General features: G+C 41.5%; 2 protein-coding genes and 1 long non-coding RNA gene across 5 annotated transcripts in view; 1 reads left to right on the top strand and 2 right to left on the bottom strand.

Annotated features, from left to right (window-relative positions):
* The window catches only part of rhobtb3 (Rho related BTB domain containing 3), a 36,281-nt gene extending 34,096 nt beyond the window's left edge, over window positions 1–2,185 (top strand). The window contains exon 12 of the mRNA XM_045705421.1: window positions 686–2,185. Within this exon, the coding sequence (XP_045561377.1) occupies window positions 686–804 (119 nt within the window). The 3' untranslated portion in view covers window positions 805–2,185. The remainder of the gene's footprint in view (window positions 1–685) is intronic.
* LOC106583420 (uncharacterized) lies at window positions 351–11,569 on the bottom strand. 2 transcript variants are annotated; one of them, XR_001323514.1, is made up of 3 exons: window positions 10,448–11,308; window positions 10,199–10,334; window positions 351–824 (listed from the first exon to the last, which is right to left on the bottom strand). It is a non-coding gene; the product is annotated as an uncharacterized lncRNA (long non-coding RNA). The 2 variants fall into 2 exon arrangements; XR_001323513.2 differs by lacking the exon at window positions 351–824 and adding an exon at window positions 11,316–11,569 and having other exon boundaries at window positions 9,501–10,334; window positions 10,448–11,040.
* An 884-nt stretch (window positions 11,570–12,453) lies between these two features.
* Window positions 12,454–24,322, bottom strand: part of ell2 (elongation factor for RNA polymerase II 2) — a 42,459-nt gene continuing 30,590 nt past the window's right edge. For both annotated transcript variants that reach the window (XM_045705777.1, XM_014167556.2), the window contains one exon: window positions 12,454–16,178. In XM_045705777.1, coding sequence (XP_045561733.1) covers window positions 16,062–16,178 — 117 coding nt within the window. In that variant the 3' untranslated portion in view covers window positions 12,454–16,061. The remainder of the gene's footprint in view (window positions 16,179–24,322) is intronic.

Consider the following 24,322-nt stretch of genomic DNA (forward strand, 5'->3'; position numbering starts at 1 on the left):
CAAGCCCCATGCGTCGACCAACTGAGCAATTGGACCTGCATGACAGTCACCATAAGCTATGGCTGATGCAAGCTGTTGTGAAAGCTAATGGCTTTTTAATGAGACATATTACAAGTTTAATTGGGACATATTACAAGTTAAATGAATTATGACTGCCGATGTAGTGGAATAGTGGATTGCTAAAGCGTGTAAAAAAACATTTACACCTTCCAATTTTGTAAATAGGGCTTGCACACCTACGACGCTAAATTGGCGTTTACCTTTCCTAATGCCTGTCAAGCCACGAGGTCCCTGGTTATGACAGATTTAGAAGACATACACTGGTTAATAAGCACACAATGCACGTTTAGTAGCATCTACAACAGGTTTATTTCCATTAACAATGTCAACGTACACAAGTGCATATATCAGGTCAAATGGACGGGTCTGGAAGGGCACAAGTGAAGAGATACAAAGACTAGACAGTAGGCCTACTACACATTATTATTCACACTGGTGCAGTTCTCAGGTGTAAGCACAGGGGTATCAGGCAGAACACTTAGGCGGCATGATGGCTTCATTGAAAATGTTTGTTTAGGCAATGACAGAAAAATGTATCCTGGCACTGTTTGTGTGCGAGAGCGAGACATGTCGCCATGGTGATATCATCACGGCAACCTTATGTTTTTGTTGTCTCGGTTGACAGAGGAGGAGCGGGAACAGGTGGAGAGACTGCGCTGGCCCTCCCGAGGCTACCTGCAGGAGCTGAGCGAGTATCAGCAGCGCCGACGCAAACTCAAGAAGTCCCGCTGCCTCGTCATGTGACACCCACCCGCCGCCACACCCTGGAGAAATAGTGAGAGACCGAGAGGAGAAGGTGTGGGGCAAGAGACAGAGGACAAAGAAGAGTGGGAGAAGGTTGGCAGGGAGGACTTGAGAGAGAATGAGAGAAGACGCTATAAACAAACCAGACTTTAATTCCAAGCTATCTGCCTCAATTGGACAGTGATAACGGGGACAGAAAGCTAGGCAGCTTGGGAAAAGAAGACCCAGAGGGTTGAGCGTGGAGCAGAAAAGGTCAAAAGGCAACGTCAACGGGAGGTTAAATGCAATACTGACGCACCCTGGTCCTTTAAGACCAACACGTGACTGTCTTTGGGACAAAATGACTGATCTATTTAACCAGGGAGAATTTCAAAATGACAGACTAGGGTGGAAAAAAGAAAATGGCTACATTCCAGGTTTATCTTTGCAGTCGCGGTGGCTGCATATTTCAGAAGATTGCTATAGCATACTTGTGGTTCCTGAGATGTAAATCCTTCTTCAGGCACTGTGCAGCTGCAAAAACATAACCTGCCCATAGAGGATGCATCTGTGGCCCGGAGATTATTGGTAGAAAAATGGTTGTGTCCATGGCGAACCATAACCATTTAAGGCAAATTAACTGTGTATCCATGTAGAATGGACAGTGATCATCTTTGCCATCTCCACACAGGAGATACATATATTTTTATTTAAGCGAAGACGGTGCTCAAATGAACATATGTGCACGGGAAACGTTCACGGGAACAGGCTGAAACGCATCTAAAACGTTTGGGAGTGTTCTGTCTAATGAACGTGACTATTGATTGTGCATCTATAGAGGATGTCTATTTAATCTATGGACACAATCCTCCAGTCCCAAATCAACCCCAAGGCACTACACCCTACACACTTATTAATGTCCCCTTCCTTCATATCCATAATGGTTCATCAAGAAATGTCTAGGGCTATAGGAGTTGATTTGGGTCGAGGCCACCATAACTGTGAGTACATAGTGGTCCTACATGGTTGTCTTACTGGGTTCTTCTGCAATGCTAAATCCTCAAAAGAGAGCACCCATGTTTAACAGCATTGGGGCACCTGGAGACTTAAAAACGCACACACGTTCATTGAAACCCTAGCCAAACAACACCTCTGGTTTGACCACACCTAAAATGTGTATTTTTTTGCCATTAGATTATAATTTGATGGTGCTGCAACTATTTTTGTACTGTGTACTGCCTGTACCAGGGGGTGTTTTGTAACGTCTGGAGTAGAGCTAACTGCATGTGGAGACTAGAGGGTGTAGGTGTTTTATTTGGTGACCAGCCGGCCATTGGGGATGGTTGTGTACAGTAATAATTGTGACCTGAGTCACTCGGAATAAAAACATGTTTTAGAAGTACACGTTGGCACACCGCCTACTGAATCGTTATTGTACATCTCTTACTGAGCAGTCACGAGTGTGTTAGTATGCATTAATAATGCACATACAGTACGTCATGTGTTGAAGGTTAGTCTGAAGCTTAGTTGCTTGTCTTGAATTTAAACTGTATAAACTCATACACACAATATGACTTGAAACAATTTCTAACCCCCCATGCTACTTACACACACATACACACACAAATCAAATGTATTTATACAGCCCTTCTTACATCAGCTGATATCTCAAAGTGCTGTACAGAAACCCAGCCTAAAATCCCAAACAGCAAGCAATGCAGGTGTAGAAGCACGGTGGCTAAGAAAAACTCCCAAGAAAGGCCAGAACCTAGGAAGAAACCTAGAGAGGAACCAGGCTATGAGGGGTGGCCAGTCCTCTTCTGGCTGTGCCGGGTGGAAATTATAACAGAACATGGCCAAGATGTTCAAAATGTTCATAGGTGACCAGCAGGGTCAAATAATAATAATCACAGTGGTTGTCAAGGGTGCAACAGGTCAGCACCTCAGGAGTAAATGTCAGTTGGCTTTTCATAGCCGATCATTCAGAGTATCTCTACCGCTCCTGCTGTCTCTAGAGAGTTGAAAACAGCAGGTTTGGGACAGGTAGCACATCCGGTGAACAGGTCAGGGTTCCATAGCCGCAGGCAGAACAGTTGAAACTGGAGCAGCAGCACGGCCAGGTGGACTGGGGACAGCAAGGAGTCATCAGGCCAGGTAGTCCACACACAGGCAGTAATTGCTACATGACATAGGCAGTACATCAGGGGTACTCAACTACTAATTGAGAAGGTCCGGGGTCACACATTTCTTAGATGGAAAAGGTCTGGATGTATATTGTCATTTATTGGCTCAGTGAAAAAAAAAACACCTCGCGACTGATGCGACACAAAACTGTTCCCACCCCTTTTCAGAAATGTTGCCATTTTGAAGCTCATTCCTTGCAATTCTACACATTTTGCCATGGGGCGGAGAAAATCTTTCAGGTTTAAAGCAAATGTCCTGCAATTCTACACATTTTTCCATGTCTTGGGTGTGTTGGGATACCTGAGTGACTCAACAACATCAATGTGGGCCCCCTGGGGGTTGAGGCCCCTGGGCATGTAATCTGGCAATGATAACTACAATACTTAGATAGAAATGTCCAGTTCCACTACTTAGCTGACACGTTAAAATTAGCTCAATTTTCTGTCAGTATATGATATAAAAGGAAATATACACACGCACTACCAAATTCATTTCGAAATTAATCCTTGTGCATTGTACTATTACAATTCGCAACAGCAGCAAGTTAAAAGTATTAGTTTTTTAAGCCGGGACCCTCGGTCTATATTGACCCCATTCGTTGAGTATGGCTGCAGTACACTCTAGTACAGCGTTTCTCAACATTTATTGTACCAGTGAAAGTCTTCCTTGTTTTTTAACTAGCTCATGTTTAATACACATACAACATGTAAAAGCACCACTGGAGATACAACTCACCACTATAACTGTGCCTCTGTTACCTCCCTGTGTTAATTGCTATTCCATATAGAGCCAACATATTAAGGAACTGGCAGTACATCTGTGTCTCTGTTTTCTTCCTACCTCCACTGCACTCACCCCTGAGCTGTCTCAGCTAAGCTTAGCATACTTTCCCACAGCAATGGTACCAGGGGAACACAATGCTTGTGCTGGGCCCAGCAACATCCTAGTTGTGAATGAATAGACACATTAGATAAAGCAGAAAAACTACTGTATAAATGCCTTATAGATTACCATTGGCTCATAATACCTTACGAAAGCCTAACTACTTATATTGCAAATATAAATGCCGGGCTGTTATAGATGTCTCTCCCTATCCTAAGGGTTAATTACTATTACAGTACCAGTCAAAAGTGTGGACAAGCCTAATCATTCAAGGGTTTTTCTTTATTTTGACTATTTCCTACATTGTAAAATAATAATGAAGACATCAAAACTATGAAATAACACATGGAATCATGTAGTAACCAAAAGTGTTAAACAAATATTATATTTGAGATTCTTCAAAGTAGCCACCCTTTGCCTTGATGACAGCTTTGCACACTCTTGGCATTCTCTCAACCAGCTTTATGAGGTAGTCACCTGTAATTTCAATTAACTTCTTTGGGATAGGGGGCAGTATTTTCAAGGCTGGATAAAAAACGTACCCGATTTAATCTGGTTACTACTCCTGCCCAGAAACTAGAATATAATTAGTAGATTTGGATAGAAAACACTTTAAAGTTTCTAAAACTGCTTGAATGGTGTCTGTGAGTATAACAGAACTCATATGGCAGGCCAAAACCTGAGAAGATTCCATACAGGAAGTGCCCTGTCTGACAATTTGTTGTCCTTCTGTTGCATCTCTATCGACATTACAGCATCTGTGCTGTAACGTGACACTTTCTAAGGCTTCCATTGGCTCTCTAAAGCGACCAGAAAGTGGAATGGGGTGTCTGCTGTCTCTGGGCAAAGCACAGCAGCAGAGTTTGTAAGTGGTCAGCCTGGGAACAGTGAGACTGAGATGCGCTTTCACGAGACTTATCCATTTTTTTTGTTCAGCCTTTGAATGAATACAACGTTGCCCGGTTGGAATATTATCGCTATTTTATGAGAAAAATAGCATAAAAATTGATTTTAAACAGCGTTTGACATGCTTCTAAGTACGGTAATGGAATATTTTGAATTTTTTTTGTCACGAATGCGCTCGCGCATTACCCTTCGGATAGTGACCTGAACGCACGAACAAAACGGAGGTATTTGGATATAACTATGGATTATTTGGAACCAAAACAACATTTGTTGTTGAAGTAGAAGTCCTGGGAGTGCATTCTGATGAAGAACAGCAAAGGTAATCCAATTTTTCTAATAGTAATTCTGAGTTTAGGTGACCCCGAAGTTGGCGGATGTCAAAATAGCTAGCCGTGATGGCCGAGCTATGTACTCAGAATATTGCAAAATGTGTTTTCGCCGAAAAGCTATTTTAAAATTGGACATAGCGATTGCATAAAGAAGTTCTGTATCTATAATTCTTAAAATAATTGTTATGTATTTTGTCAACGTTTATCATGAGTAATTTAGTAAATTCACCGAAAGTTTTCGGTGGGTATGCTAGTTCTGAACGTCACATGCTAATGTAAAAAGCTGGTTTTTGATATAAATATGAACTTGATTGAACAAAACATGCATGTATTGTATAACATAATGTCCTAAGAGTGTCATCTGATGAAGATCAAAGGTTAGTGCTGCATTAACTGTGGTTTGGGTTTATGTGACATATATGCTTGCTTGGAAAATGGCTGTGTGATTATTTGTGTCTATGTACTCTCCTAACATAATCCGTTTTGCTTTCGCTGTAAAGCCTTTTTGAAATCGGACAATGTGGTTAGATTAACGAGAGTCTTATCTTTAAAATGGTGTAAAATAGTTGATTGTTTGAGAAAATTGAATTGTGGTATTTTAGTTGGTTTGTATTTCGCGCCGTGCGATGCCATTGGCTGTTGGCTAGGGGTTCCGCAGGCGGAACGGGGTTCCGCTAGCGGAACGTCTGTCCTCAACAGGTTAACAGGTGTGCCTTGTTAAAAGATACATTTGTGGATTTTTTTTTTCTTAATGCGTTTGAGCCAATCAGTTGTGTTTTGACAAGGTAGGAGTGGTATACAGAAGATAGCCCTACTTGGAAATCTGTCCTTTGGTCTGGTGAGTTGATATTTGTGGTTCCAACCGATGTGTCTTTGAGACGCAGAGTAGGTAAACAGATGATCTCCGCATGTGTGGTTCCTACAGTGAATCATGGAGGTAGTGTAATGGCGCTTTGCTGGTGTCAGTGATTTATTTAGAATTCAAGGCACACTTAACCAGCATGGCAACCACAGCATTCTGCAGTGATACGCCTTCCCATCTGGTTTGCGCTTAGTGGGAACTCCTTCAAGACTGTTGGAAAAGCATTCCTCATGAAGCTGGTTGAGAGAATGCCAAGAGTGTGCAAAGCTGTCATCAAGGCGAAGGGTGGCTACTTTGAAGAATCTCAAATATAAAATATATTTTGATTTGTTTAACACTTTGGGTTACTACATGATTCCACATATGTTATTTCATAGTTTGATGTCTTCACTATTATGTAGAAAATAGTAAAAATAAAGAAAAACCCTTGAATGAGTAGGTGTGTCCAAACGTGACTGGTACTGTGTGTGTAATATATACACACACACAATTGAAGTTGGAAGTTTACATACACTTTGGTTGGAGTCATTAAAACTCATTTTTCAACCACTCCACAAATTTCTTGGTAACAAACTATAGTTTTGGCAAGTCAGTTAGGACATCTACTTTGTGCATGACACAAGTATTTTTCCCAACAATTGTTTACAGACAGATTATTTCACTTATAATTCACTGTATCACAATTCCAGTGGGTCAGAAGTTTACATACACTAAGTTGACTGTGCCTTTAAACAGCTTGGAAAATTCCAGAAAATTATGTCATGGCTTTAGAAGTTTCTGGTAGGCTAATTGACATAATTTGAGTCAACTGGAGGTGTACCTGTTGATGTATTTCAAGGACTAACTTCAAACTCAGTGCCTCTTTGCTTGACATCATGGGAAAATCAAAAGAAATCAGCCAAGACTATAGAAAAAGAATTGTAGACCTCCACATGTCTGGTTCATCCTTGGGAACAATTTCCAAAACGCCTGAAGGTACCACGTTCATCTGTACAAACAATAGTACGCAAGTACAAGCACCATGGACCACGCAGCCATCATACCGCTCAGGAAGGAGACGCATTCTGTCTCCTAGAGATGAATGTAGTTGGTGCGAAAAGTGCAAATCAATCCCAGAACAAAAGCAAAGGACCTTGTGAAGATGCTGGAGGAAACAGGTACGAAAGTATCTATATCCACAGTAAAACAAGTCCTATATCGACATAACCTGAAAGGCCGCTCAGCAAGGAAGAAGCCACTGCTCCAAAACGGCCATAAAAAAGCCAGACTACGGTTTGCAATTGCACATGGGGACAAAGAGGGACTGGTGCACTTCACAAAATAGATGGCATCATGAGTTAGGAAAATATTTGTATTTATTTATTTCACCTTTATTTAACCAGGTAGGCTAGTTGAGAACAAGTTCTCATTTACAACTGCGACCTGGCCAAGATGAAGCGAAGCAGTTCGACACATACAACAACACAGAGTTACACATGGAATAAACAAACATACAGTCAATAATACAGTAGAAAAAGTATATACAGTTTGTGCAAATGAGGTAGAATAAGGGAGGTAAGGCAATAAATAGGCCATGGTGGCGAAGTAATCACAATATAGCAATTAAACACTGGAATGGTATATGTGCAGAAGATGAATGTGCAAGTAGAGATACTGGGGTGCAAAGGAGCAAGTTAAATAAATAAATACAGTATGGGGATGGGCTATTTACAGATGGGCTATGTACAGGTGCAGTGATCTGTGAGCTGCTCTGACAGCTGGTGCTTAAAGCTAGTGAGGGAGATATGAGTCAACAGCTTCAGTGATTTTTACAGTTCGTTCCAGTCATTGGCAGCAGAGAACTGGAAGGAAAGGCGGCCAAAGGAAGAATTGGCTTTGGGGTGACCAGTGAGATATACCTGCTGGAGCACGTGCTACGGGTGGGTGCTGCTATGGTGACCAGTGAGCTGAGATAAGGCGGGGCTTTACCTAGCAGAGACTTGTAGATAACCTGTAGCCAGTGGGCTTGGCGACGAGTATGAAGCGAGGGCCAGCCAACAAGAGCGTACAGGTCGCAGTGGTGGGTATATTGGGCTTTGGTGACAAAACGGATGGCACTGTGATAGACTGCATCCAATTTGTTGAGTAGAGTGTTGGGGGCTATTTTGTAAATGACATCGCCGAAGTCAAGGATCGGTAGGATGGTCAGTTTTACGAGGGTATGTTTGGCAGCATGAGTGAAGCATGCTTTGTTGCGAAATAGGAAGCCGACTCTAAATTTAATTTTGGATTGGAGATGCTTAATGTGTCTTGAAGGAGAGTTTACAGTCTCCTAGGTACTTGTAGTCCACATATTCTAAGTCAGAACCGTCCAGAGTAGTGATGCTGGACGGGCGGGCAGGTGTGGGCAGCGATCGGTTGAAGAGCATGCATTTAGTTTTACTTGCATTTAAAAGCAGTTGGAGGCCACGGAAGGAGAGTTGTATGGCATTGAAGCTCATCTGGAGGTTAGTTAACACAGTGTCCAAAGAAGGGCCAGAGGTATACAGAATGGTGTTGTCTGCGTAGAGGTGGATCAGAGAAACACCAGCAGCAAGAGCGACATCATTGATGAATACAGAGAAGAGAGTCGGCCCGAGAATTGAACCCTGTGGCACCCCCATAGAGACTGCCAGAGGTCCGGACAACAGACCCTCCGATTTGACACACTGAACTCTGTCTGAGAAGTAGTTGGTGAACCAGGCGAGGCAGTCATTTGAGAAACCAAGGCTATTGAGTCTGCCGATAAGAATGTGGTGATTGACAGAGTCGAAAGCCTTGGCCAGGTCAATGAATACGGCTGCACAGTAATGTCTCTTATCGATGGCGGTTATGATATCGTTTAGGACCTTCAGCGTGGCTGAGGTGCACCCATGATCAGCTCTGAAAGTAGATTGCATAGCGGAGAAGGTACGGTGGGATTCAAAATGGTCGGTAATCTGTTTGTTAACTTGGCTTTCGAAGACCTTAGAAAGGCAGGGTAGGATAGATATAGGTCTGTAGCAGTTTGGGTTAGAGTGTCTCCCCCTTTGAAGAGGGGGATGACCGCGTCAGCTTTCCAATCTTTGGGAATCTCAGACGATTGAAGCAACATCTCAAGACATCAGTCAGGAAGTTAAAGCTTGGTCGCAAATTGGTCTTCCAAATGGGACAATGAACCCAAGCACACTTCCAAAGTAGTGGCAAAATGGCTTAAGGACAACAAAGTCAAGGTATTGGAGTGGCCATCACAAAGCCTTGACCTCAATCCTATAGAAAATGTGTGGGCAGAACTGAAAAAGTGTGTGCGAGCAAGAAGGCCTACAAACCTGTCTCAGTTACATCAGCTCTGTCAGAGGAATGGGCCAAAATTCACCCAACTTATTGTGGGAAGCTTGTGGAAGGCTACCTGAAATGTTTAACCCAAGTTAAACAATTTAAAGGCAATGCTACCAAATACTAATTGAGTGTATGTAAACTTCTGACCCACTGGGAATGTGATGAAAGAAATAAAAGCTGAAATAAATCATTCTCTCTACTATTATTCTGACATTTCACATTCTAAAAATAAAGTGGTGATCCTAACTGACCTAAGACAGGGAATTTGTACTAGGATTAAATGTCAGGAATTGTGAAAAACTGAGTTCAAATGTATATATATATATATATATATATGAGAGAGAGAGAGAGAGAGATCCAGTTGAGCTGTCAGTCAACTGCTGCCATGGGCGGATTGGTCATCTGGCAATTCTGGGCTGGTCGAAATTCACCCCCCCAAAAAAAAAATATATATATATATTTTTTTTGTGAATTTCGACCAGCCCAGAATTGCCAGACGACCAATCCGCATGTTGGTCGTCTGGCAGGGTGCAGTGACGTGATGCATTTTATTTCATCTAATAAATGAAAATCATAGAAGCACAGAGACTGAGGGATACCTTGATGCAGGTAAAATAGCTTGTTTCACTCTTCACTCCCTTCTGCCTTGTATACTACGTATGACACATGCATTGCAAACAATCTAATCTTGCGTTGCCAGACTCCCTAATCTCACATTTGCTCTGAAGGGGGAGGGCTGGACCGAGGCTACCAACAATTCAACCCATGCATTTTTTATTCAGTTATTGGAGAAGAATATCCATACACTGTATCTTGGTGTAAGCTTATGACAAAGAAAATATACAGAAGTTTTGCATCTGGCAATCCTGAGCCAAAAAGGGTCAACTAAAAGGACAGAAATATTATTTAAATCTACATTAGGGCCTTAGGCGATGTGTTGTCCCAAGGTGGTTGTAGAGGACCTGTTTGGCCAGCAGGTGGTGTGGTTCTCTGGTCCCTGAACTCTGGTCTCCAGCCTCCTGAACCACCTCGGCTCCACCCAGTCTGGGGGCCTACCAAAGAGACAAATGACTCCCTCATACTCTCTCCCCATCGTCCAGCTCTACAAATTAATCCTTTGCACTTCCCTCTCCTCACTCCCTTTCGTGTGTGTCTGTGCACATACCTGGTGTAGTGTGTGTGCATCACTGCAGAGCGCCAATGGACTGCAGCATCCACTCCAGTTTCCCACTCATTCAGCTCTGTCACGTCACTGCACCCTCCCACACATTCCTCACCGATTAACACCCGTGGGACACACACACACACACACAGCAAAATATAATGAAGAATCGCAAAAGCAGAACCAGCATTTCTTAGGCCATGTAAAGTTCTTCATGAGATGCGGAATCCTCATAATGGCCATCAACTGGCCAGCATTAACCAAAAATTAGACTTAGGAGGACTATAACAAATCTATCATGTTAGGCATAATACTATACATCTTTGTTTGATAATCGCTGCCCTATTCATTGTTGATGGGATATGTAACAGACTGAAATCAATATTTCAAATTACTGTGTAATTATCCATGCGAGCATGGCAATTCACTTGAGGACAGGTGAATGTGAAGCTGTGCATGAGCAAAATGTTACCTTCATTACGGATTCAGAATTCAGTGATGACGGCTAGTGAAATGAATATGAATAGTTGAATACATTCACAGGTTATGAGTTTCAAGCCAATCAACGTTCATGGATTGCGTTGTCATTGAGATGGCTGATCAAAACACAAACAAAAAAATAAACATGTACAATATTCGTCTGCTTAATGTTGCAACAACAATACAAATGACATTGCAAAAAATTGAGACGTCGAGTTATTACGCTCGTCATGAACTCCGAAAAGCACTTCTCAAAAAGCTTAAATTGAGCGAAATCTATATTTGAACTCGCGCGCAACTGTCTAGATACAAATTTGCATGCAGTATTGCACCCACAACAACAAATTAGTAAGGTATTGAAATACTGGCAAGACTCGAATAAGAAACTCACCGTCCGAGCCGCAGTTATCTCCAAAAAGTAGTCCTGTAAACTGCTCATATCTCTCCGTCCTGTTATGTCAATAAATTCTAAATGCCCAGCTTTTAATGTATACTTTGACAAGACCTCTTTAGCCGTCACGCAATACGATTGTTTTAGAAATATTGTAACTTTGTCTCCCCTAAGTTTAGTTTCCACAAATTCCTGTGCCATTCTCACGTTGGTTGAAAGACAAAAAATAATGGCTTGGAAATGTTATATGAAACGCTCGGGCAAACAATTATCAGTCAACTTCGGTATAACGTCAAAAAAAGAGGTGTGTTTATATAACGAAGATATCCCACTTTTTAAAGCTGCAGCGTGGTATTATTTTTGATACCCTGTCATTTTTTTCGATCCAAGTAGAACACTGAAATAGCAATTTTGTTATCCGACTTTTTTTTATCAGTGTGAAAAAAAAAAAAAGATAATTCAACCACATCTAATGTAGGCAGCTGCAGTCATTAGGCTTCACAATCCCGACAGATTGATTTACTTCCTATTTACATGTTAGGCGTGTACAGTACCAGTCAAAAGTTTGGACCCACCTACTCATTCAAGGGTTTTTCTTTATTTTACTATTTTCTAAAGTGTAGATTAATAGTGAAGATATCAAAATCAAAGTTGGCCACCCCTGCTACCATAAGGAATAATGATTTTTTTTTTTAAAGACAGTACAAAACATTAAGAACACTTTCTTAATATTGAGTTACATCCACCCTCCCTTTTGCACTCAGAACACCCTCATTTCGTCAAGGTGCCGAAAGCATTTCACAGGAATGCTGGCCCATGTTGACGCCAACGCTTCCCACAGTTGTGTCAAGTTGGCTGGATGTCCTTGCTGCTGTTCAACAGTCTACAATTCTAACCAGGAGACTGACTGTTCATTCCATGACAAGTATATTAAACAGTATGATTTTTCACACTAATCATGATGAAACAAATGTGAAGTCTCGGCAGCCGAAATGATCAAACATTCCAAAGCATCCAATCACGCCTTCATAACCATGGGTTGCATTCATACGGAACACTTAACCGGGGTCAAGGCCCATAATCACACAGATATGCAGATGGCATACAACTGAAAAGAAACAGTCTACAATCTTCAATGTAAAGCCAAGTTGACTTTTATTTTACAGATTTAATGCATTTTTCAGGTGGGCAGGTTCAGTACTCCTTCACAATCCATACAGTTCTGAGTCATCATTCACACCAAAACATTGAGATGTCTTTTAAAACACTTGTTTGCCCTTTTCAACTTCTCAGTAAGACTGCTAAACCCCGCCCCCCCCAAAAAAAAATCATCCGCTTCTGCTCCCTCCGTCCTTCCAGCAGTTCTGATGAGTCACTTAACATGGCAGTCTGCTAAGACCCCCATCAAATGAATGTCCTTTGACCAGTCAATTGGCTGATGCTGGTATTAGCCTGCAGGGTCGCGGAGAGGACAGCCTCTCCCCAAGCCGTCATGAGAACGATTAGCGCCTGGCCACGCTAGCCTCACCCTCATGTGGGTGCTAACAAGCAAGCTAGTTCGTGCAATGTATAAAACAGCCATTGTCAGCCAATCCAGTAGGGTTTGGAAGCTACGGTACGCTTCGATTGGTCATTATGTGTCACGATATTGCAGAGAATTAGAATAGAAGTTCAGCTTTCCCCAACTTCAGTACCACCCTTTATAGCTCGGTCCCCCTGCCCACTAAGCTTCTCTTGCTTTCCTTCCATTGAGAGTGAATGGCTTCCAATGTTTCCACACGCAATGCCGCTTCCTAGTGCAAACGCACTGTTAGTAGCAACGCTGCTGCGTTTTCTGAGCCGTCTTTAAGAGGAGGAAGCAGTGAGACGGACTAGACCATGGGACTTGTGTGTAGCCCAGCATTAAAAATTCAAAAAAGAAAACCGAGCCGTTCACTCAAGTTATTTGAGTGAAGCTCCAACAAAGTCACCATTTTGCTGGGAGTGGACCCTGTACTGTAGTAGTCTGCTGGGACTCATGAGTGTCAAGATGCTTCAGAGATCTCCAAATAAGTATTTTTCATGTCTACAAATCCCTCTAAAGCATGTTGAGCTCATGGTCCTTGCAGAGCTTGACTTTCAAACTGAAATGTAGTAACACTGGAATATAGTTTGAATTGTGACTGAAGAGGGCCTTCCCGTTTCAAAAAGTGACACTACGTCTGCTGCAGAGACCCATCCAACAGAAGCCCCAATCATATTACGACAGTACTATCAGACCTTATATCATACTGTAGCAAGAGTGCATAATGTTCAGTTTCTTACTTACAATTTTGGTTTTGTTCCTTTCCCCCCCACTTGGAAAGCAGAGAGAAAAAAAGTTCACATTTCATATAAGTACTAGAACGCTACCCCAAAACATAAAATGTCATCTTCCAGGGAACACATTTTATATCCTGTCTCCAGTATCAGTGTCTCATAAATAAAGACCGAACCAGTATGTAGATATATACCAGAACAGCATTTCATTTTTGGGGGACAAACATTCTAACACAGGTTTGTAAACATAATATTTCCCTTGAGCTCAAGACCTTGTTTATTAATGATATCATGAAATAAAGATGTTGATTTTCACCCTCAATCCCATGCATTCATGTCTGTCAAACTAAATCAGCATGAGTTGAATTCAAAAACTAAAACAGAAATGCTATTCGCACTTCTTCCATAGTTCTGCTGCACTGACAAAACTGGAATCAAGGAGAAAATAATACATTTGTCTTCGTAATACAGATTTGTCCTCTGGTAGATGCATTCATTTATCAAACAGAACAGCCTGTTTTCCTTTAAATAAACTGGTGAGGCAACGCTCTAGTCCTTCCAGAGATTAGCTACTCTAGAACAGCCCCCCAATTAAGAACACTAACTTTAGCCAGGTTGATCCTGAGTGCTCTGGCTAGTCAAAAAAATAAATAAAAAGGCTACAGCAGCTTTTTGTCCCCTTTTTCATTAACCTGTTTTCTATCCCACAACGTATTTGTCGGTCAACTTTCCAAATGTCAACAAAACAAAATACGCTAGACAAGGTGGGATCTTTTTGGTTCAATAAAATTAATGGTGCGAGAAATGGCGGTTGCCTTTATGCACAAATATTGATATAATAACCATCATGTCAATGTAAACCTGGGAGTCACGCAATCATATCATGTGGTCCTCCCACTACACCTCGGCAAAGCATACAGTTTATGCTACAGATTAAATAAGGTATTTACTTCACAGGGTGGTGAAAGTGCAGTGATGAGCTTGATGCTCTTTCCCAATAAATATTGAGGGTCTTATTCTAGTAACATAATGATCGATGCTTGGCTGCCGTTTGACAAATAAAAATAATAAAATCGCTCTCATGTAGGTAGCCTACTAGCACTGTACCTGCGAGCTGTTGGCTAGAGCGCACATGCCACTGGGCACATTCACTATATAAATGCAACATTTCTCTGACAAAACCATCAGTAGTTGAAAATGCGATGAAAACCAATTTAACTTGTATTTTTTTTAATGTGCTCTACGTCCTCACTTTTATCCGCAACATGTCTAGTGGGAAAATGACGATTTTAGAATATTTGCATTAAAAATCGGTCATGAATTAGATGGAAACCTTGCTATTTTCTCACCTCCCCACGTGTCCCCCCCCCAATCTCTTACTCCCCCCATTTTACACATTCACCCACAAACCTCCCTGACCTTAGTATTTCCTCTTTGACACCCCCCCCCCTCCCAGACAGACACACACACTTCATGCTGGTGTGTGTGAGACCTGTAGCCAGGTGGTTGTAATTCTCCCATGTAAACTAACACCTTAAGGCACCCTTTTGCACAGAGAGCAGAAACACTGATGTTGCACAGGGTAGCACCCCCCTGCTATCAGGGGACGATACTCCTAAATTTAACCCCCCCATGGCCCTTATAACCCATACACACATATTGGTGTTGCGTCTCAATGGTCTAAAGTGGATTCCTCTCCATCTACTTCATCATGAAGGAAGAGGGTGAGGGGATGATAAGCAACTTCTGACAATTGGGATGATACATTGGATTTTTTTTTTTTTAACTAGGCAAGTCAGTTAATAGCAAATTCTTATTTACAATGACGGCTTACACCGGCCAAACCCGGACGACGCTGGGCCAATTGTGCGCCGCCCTATGGGACTCTCAATCACGGCCGGTTGCAATACAGCCTAGATTTGAACCAGGGTGTCTGTATTGACGCCTCTAGCACTGAGATGCAGTGTCTTAGACCGCTGCGCCACTCGGGATCTCCTCGTGTGCAAAATGGCTTCAGAAAGTCAAACACATAAGGCCCATGTTTTTTTGCATTGCTTTCGGAAAATATAAACTTTTTAAACAATAAATCATGTGTGGACCACACACACATCTGAACAGTCCAAAATAAATACATCTCCCTCTTTTTTTTTTTTTTACTTAAATACAAGTATAATATTTTCTCTGCTTTCAAAAATAAGTTGCATTTTTTGGATAAAGTCCTTCATAGGCTAGAAGTATTAAGTATACCCCCTACCCCCCACACGCATGTAGTTCCCTTCCTCTAGACCAGTGTTGTAGAATTGAAGAGGAGCTTCAGGAGAAACCATTACGAGAAGGGGGGGGGGAGCAGAGACAGGGGGGTCTGAATAAATAAAAGCCAGTTGGAACCCCCTTGGTCCGCACACCCCTTAAACCACCTTAAAACTGTGTGGTCTTGAAACTGGTGCTCTAGCTCCAGGACTGGGAACTGCGCTGGTCAAAGTCAGCGATGAGGCGCTTGATGTGGGCCAGCTTGTTGTGCAGGTACTCGCAGCGCTGCTTCTCCACCTGGTAGTTTGGGCTGTGCTGCAGGGTGACACATACAAAGAAATTAGACTCCATAATGTTACCTGATATGCAGTGTTTAGAAAGCCATTCATAACGTTTTTTTGGGGTGTTGAATTACTGTTACTTGACCGCTCAACGCGCCGACGCCGTGTTTGGTTCATAAAACACAGTGCCTTGAATTGTACAGAATGCTTGTATCTTTTTTGTCTGCCTCCCTGGACAGCTGTAACCAAGCTTAGCAAAGTCAATCATCTAATGTTACTTACGGGCCCTTCCCAACAATGCAGAGAGAAACAAATAAAGATAATTACACAAGGAATAAATTGAAAAATAAATAAATAAATACACCATCAACAGAACACATCAGCAGCATACCACCCTGCATCCCACTGCTGGCTTGCATCTGAAGCCAAGCAGGGTCAGTCCTGGTTGGGAGACCAGCTGCTGCTGGAAGCGGTGTTGGAGGGCCAGTAGGGGGCACTCTTCTCTCTGGTCTAAGGATATCCCAATGCCCTAGGGCAGTGAAGGGGACATTGCCCTGCATAGGGTGCAGTCTTTCAGATGGGACATTAAACGGGTGTCCTGGTCATAAAAAAATCCCAAGGCACTTATCAATGACCCTGGGGTCAACACTCATACGATAAGTTCCCAACCTAACCTCATTCCTAATTGGCATATCTCACTTCTCTCCACCTGAGAACGGATGTGTGGTGAGCGTTCTGACAAAAATCGTTGCTGTGCATCACCCAGGTGGGTGCTACACATTGGTGGTGGATGAGGGGAGTTTCTCCCTACCATGTAAAGTTACAGAAAAGCACTATATAAATCCAATGAATGATTAGATTTAGCCTTGGTTAGCCCATTTTTAAAGTCATTAAAGGGATATGTCGGGATTTTGGCAATGAAGCCCTTTATCTACTTCCCTAGAGTCCGATTAACTTGTGTATACCTTTTTGTGTCTCAATGTCCAGTATGAAGGAAGTTCTAGGTAGTTTCGCAAACATGCAAGTAGATACCCATAGGCTTCTAGAAACTACCTCTAACATCCTTCATACTGGACAGACACAAAAATGGTATGCACGAGTTCATCTGACTCTGGAGAAGTAGATAAAAGGGCCTCACTGCCAAAATATCCCTTTAATAGTTAGCTAATGTGGCCAGCACTAATCACTAGCAAACTAATGCATAATGAGTACTTTAGCTAGCCAGCCAACCCACCCTTTGGCTGTATTTGTATTTATTATGGATCCCCATTAGCTGCTGCCAAGGCACTCTTCCTGGGTTCCAGCAAAATTAAGGCAATTATACGTTTTTAAAAAATGCCCTCAGGCCTCTACTCTCACATATCTATAACACCAAATCTGTGTGTACATTTGTGAATAGTGCGTATGTTATCGTGCGTTTGTATGCATGCGTTGCTTCACAGTCCCCGCTGTTCCATAAGGTGTATTATCTAATTTTTAAATCAAATTTTACTACTAGCACAAGTTACTTGATGTGTAGTAGAGTTCCATGTAGTCATGGCTCTATGTACTACTGTGCGATTTTTGATGTACCGATTCCATGGCACATGGTTTATGAATTGAAACGCAAAACGTCGGATTCAAAACTTCTACATTTAAATTATACAAAATTCTTGCAACCAATAGAAATGTTATATGGGGGATACAATCTTCCCAGCTCTGCAGATTTTTCTGCGAGGAGGCAGAGTCATTAGATCTTTTATTTTGGTACTGTCCATATGTAGCTTGTTTTTGGTCACAGATCCAGGAATGGCTGAAGAATTGCAACATTTCCCTAGAACTAACGCTGCAGATAACAATACTGGGTGATTTGAAAAAGTCAGTCAATCGATCAATAATAATCATTATTTTAGCAAAAAATGTTTCTTTAACTTTAAGGTATAGGGGGTAGTATTTGATTTCGGATGAAAAGCGTGCCCAGTGTAAACTGCCTAATACTCGGGCCCAGAGTCAAATATTTGCATATTATTAGTAGATTTGGATAGAAAACACTCTGAAGTTTCTAAAACTGTTTGAATGATGTCTGAGTATAACAGAACTCATATGGCAGGCAAAAACCTGAGAAAAATCCAACCAGGAAGTGGGAAATCTGATGCTTGTAGTCTTTTGAAGTCATTGCCTATCTAACAGCGACTTGGGGTTCATTTTGCACTTCCTAAGGCTTCCACTAGATGTCAACAGTCTTTAGAACCTTGTTTCAGGCTTTTGTAGTGAACAGAGAGCGAACAAGAAGGCCGGGAAGTTGGTGACTCAGAAATGACTTGAGATCAGTGGCGCGCATTCATGTGATGAGGTAGCAGTGTTCCATAATGTTTTTCAAGACATTGGAATTGTCCGGTTGGAATATTATTGAAGTTATGTTAAAAAGGCCTAAAGATTGTGTAGCATCAACGTTCGACATGTTTCTACGAACGTAAATAGAACTTTGACTTCGTCGTGAAATTTTCGGCGCGCTTCCTACATTTGGAGTAGCTTACTGAACGTGCAAACAAGGAGGTATTTGGACATAAATTATGGACTTTATCGAACAAAACAACATTTATTGTGGACCTGGGATTCCTGGAAGTGCCTTCTGATGAAGATCAAAGGTAAGTGAATATTTATAATGCTATTTATGATTTTAGATGACTCCAAAATGGCAGGTATCTGTATTGCCTGATGTATTTTTCTGAGCGCCGTACTCGGATTACTGCAAAGTGTGCTTTCCCTGTGAAGCTTTTTTGAAATCTGTCACAGTGGTTGCATTAAGGAGATGTTTATCTATAATTCTTTGAATAACAGTTTAATATTTTATCAACGTTTATGAGTATTTTTGTAAATTGTTGTGCTGATTCACCGGCAGTTTGAGGCAAAATATTTTCTGATCACACGCCAATGTAAAAATGGGGTTTTCGGATATAAATATGAACTTTATCGAACAAAACATACATGTATTGTGTAACATTGAGTCCTAGGAGTGCCATCTGATGAAGATCGTCAAAGGTTAGTGCTTAATTTTAGCTGTATTTCTGGTTTTTGTGACCCCTTGCCTGCTTGGAAAATGGCTGTGTGGTTTTTCTTCTGTTGGCACTGTCCTAACATAATCTAACTTTATGCTTTCGCCATAAAGCCTTTTTGAAATCAGACAATGTGGTTGGATTAAGGAGAGGTGCATCTTTAAAATGGTGTAAAATAGTTGTATGTTTGAGAAATCTGAATTATGACATTTTGTTGTTTTGAATTTGCCGCCCTGATATTTTACTGGCTGTGTCCCGCAGGTGGACGTAGCCCATAGAAGTTCATTTACAATCTGTAGTAGCTATGAGAATAGAAAGGTTAAGTATTTTTGTGAAGCATCACAGCACAGTTGAAAAATATATGGCAAATAGAAGGTGATGGAAGCAACAATCTATCCGCAATATTAAAGCTGATTCCACCCCTTAAAAATATCAAATAAATACTGTGCGCCTCCCATAGCCTGTTCTGGACTTGGGGACTGTGAAGAGACCTCTGGTGGCATGTCTTGTGGGGCATGGGTGTCCGAGCTGTGTGCCAGTAGTTCAAACAGACAGCTCAGCGCATTCAACATGTCAATACCGCTCACAAATACAAGCAGTGAGGAAGTTAATCTCTCCTCCACTTTGAGCCAGGAGAGATTGACATGCATAGTTGTAATGTTTGCTCTCTGTGTACATCCAAGGGCAAGCCATGATGCCCTGTCCCTCTTTGTGGCACCTGAATGAACATTATTCATTACAAGATTTAGTTGAGGTTTACTGAATGATTTGTCCCAAATACAATGCTTTTAGTTTTTGAAATATTTAGGACTAACTTATTCCTTGCCACCCATTCTGAAACTAACCGTTAAGTGTTGCTGTCATTTCAAACGCTGTGGTAGCTGACGTGTATAGTGCTGAGTCATCCGCATACATAGACAGACTGGCATGTCGTTAGTAAAGACTGAAAAAAAGGGACCTAGACAGCTGCCCTGAGGAATTCCTGATTCTACCTGGATTTTGTTGGAGAGGCTTCCATTAAAGAACACCCCTGTGTACTGTTAGACAGGTAACTCTTTATCCAAAATATAGCAGGGGGTGTAAATCCATAATGTCAAAAGCCGCACTGAAGTCTGACAGCCCCCACAATCTTTATCATCAATTTCTCTCAGCTAAAAACAGTCATTGGTGTAAGTGCTGTGCTTGTTGAATGTCTTTCCCTATAAGCGCGCTGAAAGTCTGTAGTCAATTTGTTTACTGTAAAATAGCATTGTATCTGGGTCAAACAATTCTTTCCAAAAGAATACTAAGGGTTGGTAACAGGCTGATTGGTCGACTATTTGAGCCAGTAAAGGGGCCTTTACTATTCTTAGGTAGGGGAAAAACTTTTACTTCCCTCCAGGCCTGAGGGCACACACTTTCTAGTAGGCTTCAATCGAACATATAGCAAATAGGGGTGGCAATATCATCCGCTATTATCCTCAAGAAATTTTCAATCCAAGTTGTCAGACCCCAGTGGCTTGTCATTGTTGATACAATTTTTTCACCTCTTCTATACTTTACGGAATTCAAAATTACAATGCTAGTCTTTCATAATTTGGTCAGATGTGTCAGCGTTTGTTGCTGGCATGTCATGCCTAAGTTTGCTAATCTACCCAATGGAGAAAAAAAATCATTAAAAGTAGTCGGCAATATCAGTTGGTTTTGTGATGAATGAGCCATCTGATTCATTGAATGATGGAGCGGAGTTTGCCTTTTTGCCAAAAATGTCCTTTAAAGGTGCTCCAAAGCTTTTTACTAGCATTCTTTATGTCATTTATCTTTGTTTTAGTGTAGTTTCTTCTTTTAATTCAGTTTAGTCACATGATTTCTCAATTTGCACTGTTTGCCAATCAGTTGTACAGCAAAACCTATTTGCCATCTCTTTTGCCTCATACCATACACTTAATTCCTCAATCCACGGGGATTTGAGTTTAATAATTTTCTTAATAGGTGCATGCTTATTAGAACTGGGATAAGCAATTTCATAAATGTGTCAAGGGCAGTGTTCTGGTTGCTCGTCATTACACACTACAAACCAACAAATATTCTTCACAACATAGGAATCACTACATATGTCTTGTATGACCTCTTATTCACAATATTAGGCCCAGCCTTAGCCATAACTAGGAAAACCAAAGTTCCTATATTGTGATCACTACATCAATGGATTTGGATACTTCTTTCAAACAGATTTCTGCATAATTAGTAAAGATATGATCAATACATGTTGATGATGTCATTTCTGTACTGTTTGTAACTACCCTGGTAGGTTTATTGATAACCTAAACCAGGTTGCAGGCACTAGTTAAAGTTTGAAGCTTTCTCTTTAGTGGGCAGCTTGATGAAAGCCAATCAATATTTAAAAATCACCCAGAAAGTACACCCTCTATTGGCATCACACACATTATCAAGCATTTCACAAGTTATTCAGCTACTGACTGTTAGCCCTTGGTGGTCTATAGCAGCGTCCCACCAGTATTTAACATGAGATCCTCGCTAAGCTTTACAGGAATGTGGTTCTGAATTTAAAAACAGCCACACCTCCACCTTTGGCATTTGTCTTTTCAGTAGGTCTTACAACCATGTATTGCTAACCCCTGGATCAAAGGTATTATCTAAGTGAGTTTCAGAGATTGTCAGAATATGAATGTCATCTGTTAATAGCAAAATAATTGACTTCATGAACCTTGTTTCTTAAGCTACATATGTTCATGTGGGCTATATTTAAACACTTTTCTGGGATGCTTAATTGTTTTTCTTGCTTTAAATGGGAAACTTAGCAGAGGTAGACATGCTCAGGTTATTTTTATTAGTGCAGGGTGAGATGCACACAATGGACTTCCTAATAGGGCACACCAACTCCGTGCTAACAGTATTACTCTTGTTCATAGACATATGATTACTGCATACAATAGCTGTAGGATCAGCAGCAGCCTTCAGGGCTGTAAGAGCGACATAAATTAGGTTACTTTCATTGTGTCTTTCAACACCCCTAGGATAATGTACATTTGCTGAAGCATTATGACAACTCAATGACAATGGTAGGGATTAAATGAGCTGGACTTAGGTTATTGATAAGTCAGTGTCTCAAAGCAGCCTAATAATGCTGTGAAAGGATCCAGGATCCCAAATGATTTGGGTGGATCCCATCCTCCTTATAACACAATGTCCACATCTTAAAGTGAGACTGGAACATGTTTCAAGTCTCCCTTCCAAAATGGGTTATGACTCACGGAGGACAAGTAGACAGCCAGACTTCAACTTCACTTCTGCTGGTGCATGTACACTACCGTTCAAAAGTTTGGGGTCACTTATGAATGTCCTTGTTTTTGAAAGAGAAGCACATTTTTTGTCCATAAAAAAAAACCGATTAGAAATACAGTGTAGACATAGTTAAATGTTGTAAATGACTATTGTAGCTGGAAACGGCAGATTTTTCATGGAATATCTACATATGGGTACAGAGGCCCATTATCAGCAAACATCCCTCCTGTGTTCCAATGGCACGTTTTGTTAGCCAATTCAAGTTTATCATTTTAAAAGGCTAATTGAGCATGAGAAAACCCTTTGGCAATTATGTTAGCACAGTTGAAAACTGTTGTACTGATTAAAGAAGCAATACAACTGGCCTTCTTTAGACTAGTTGAGTATCTGGAGCATCAGCATTTGTGGGTTCTATTACAGGCTCAAAATGGCCAGAAACGTCAGTCTATTCTTGTTCTGAGAAATGAAGGCCATTCCATGTGATAAATTGCCAAGAAACTGAAGATCTCGTACAATGCTGTGTACTACTCCTTTCACAGAACAGTGGAAACGGGCTCTAACCCGAATGGAAAGAATGGGATGCCCCGGTGTACAACTGAGCAAGAGGACAAGTGCATTAGCGTGTCTAGTTTGAGAAACAGACGCCTCACAAGTCCTCAACTGGCAGCTTCATTAAAAAGTACCCGCAAATCACCAGTCTCAACGTCAACAGTGAAGAGGCGAATCCGGGAATGCTTGCCTTCTAGGTAGAGTTCCTCTGTCCAGTGTGTGTTCTTTTGCCCATCTTAATCTTTTATTGGTCAGTCTGAGATATGGCTTTTTCTTTGCAACTCTGCCTAGAAGGCCAGCATCTTGGAGTCGCCTCTTCACTGTTGACGTTGAGACTGGTGATTTGCGGGTACTATTTAATGAAGCTGCCAGTTGAGGACTTGTGAGGCGCCTGTTTCTCAAACTACATTTACGTCATTTAGCAGACGCTCTTATCCAGAGCGACTTACAAATTGGTGCATTCACCTTATGATATCCAGTGGAACAACCACTTTACAATAGTACATCTATATCTTTTTTTTGGGGGGGGGGGGTTAGAAGGATTACTTAATCCTATCCCAGGTATTCCTTAAAGAGGTGGGGTTTCAGGTGTCTCCGGAAGGTGGTGATTGGCTCCGCTAGACAGTATTGTACTAGTCCTCTTGCTCAGATGTGCACAAGGGCCTCCCACTCTTTATATTCTGGTTAGATCCAATTTGCGCTGTTTTTTGAAGAGAGTAGTACACAGCAATGTACAAGATCTTCAGTTTCTTGGCAATTTCTCGCATGGTATATCCTTCATTTCTCAGAACAAGAACAGACTGACACGTTTCAGAAGGAAGGACTGTGTTTCTTGCCATTTTGAGCATGTAATCAAACCCACAAATGCTGTTGCTCCAGATTCTTAACTAGTCTAAAGAAGACCAGTTTTATTGCTTATTTAAAATCAGAACAGTTTTCAGCTGTGCTAACATAACTGCAAAAGGGTTTTCTAACGATCAAGTAGCCATTTAAAATGATAAACTTGGATTAGTTAACACAACGTGCCATTGGAACACAGGAGTGATGGTTGCTGATAAGGGGCCTCTACACCTATGTAGATATTCCATTAGAAAATCAGCTGTTTCAACCTACAATAGTCATTTACAACATTAACCTCCCTGGGCAAGGTGGGACGTTTGCCTGGTATGGCAACTGCTGGGCCTCCGACCGCAAGGCACTACAGAGGGTAGTGCGTACCGCCCAGTACATCACTGGGGCCAAGCTTCCTGCCATCCAGGACCTCTATACCAGGCGGTGTCAGAGGAAGGTCCTACAAATTGTCAGATTC

The sequence above is a fragment of the Salmo salar genome, chromosome ssa22, assembly GCF_905237065.1.
Source record: "Salmo salar chromosome ssa22, Ssal_v3.1, whole genome shotgun sequence".
NCBI classification, from domain to species: Eukaryota; Metazoa; Chordata; class Actinopteri; order Salmoniformes; family Salmonidae; genus Salmo; species Salmo salar.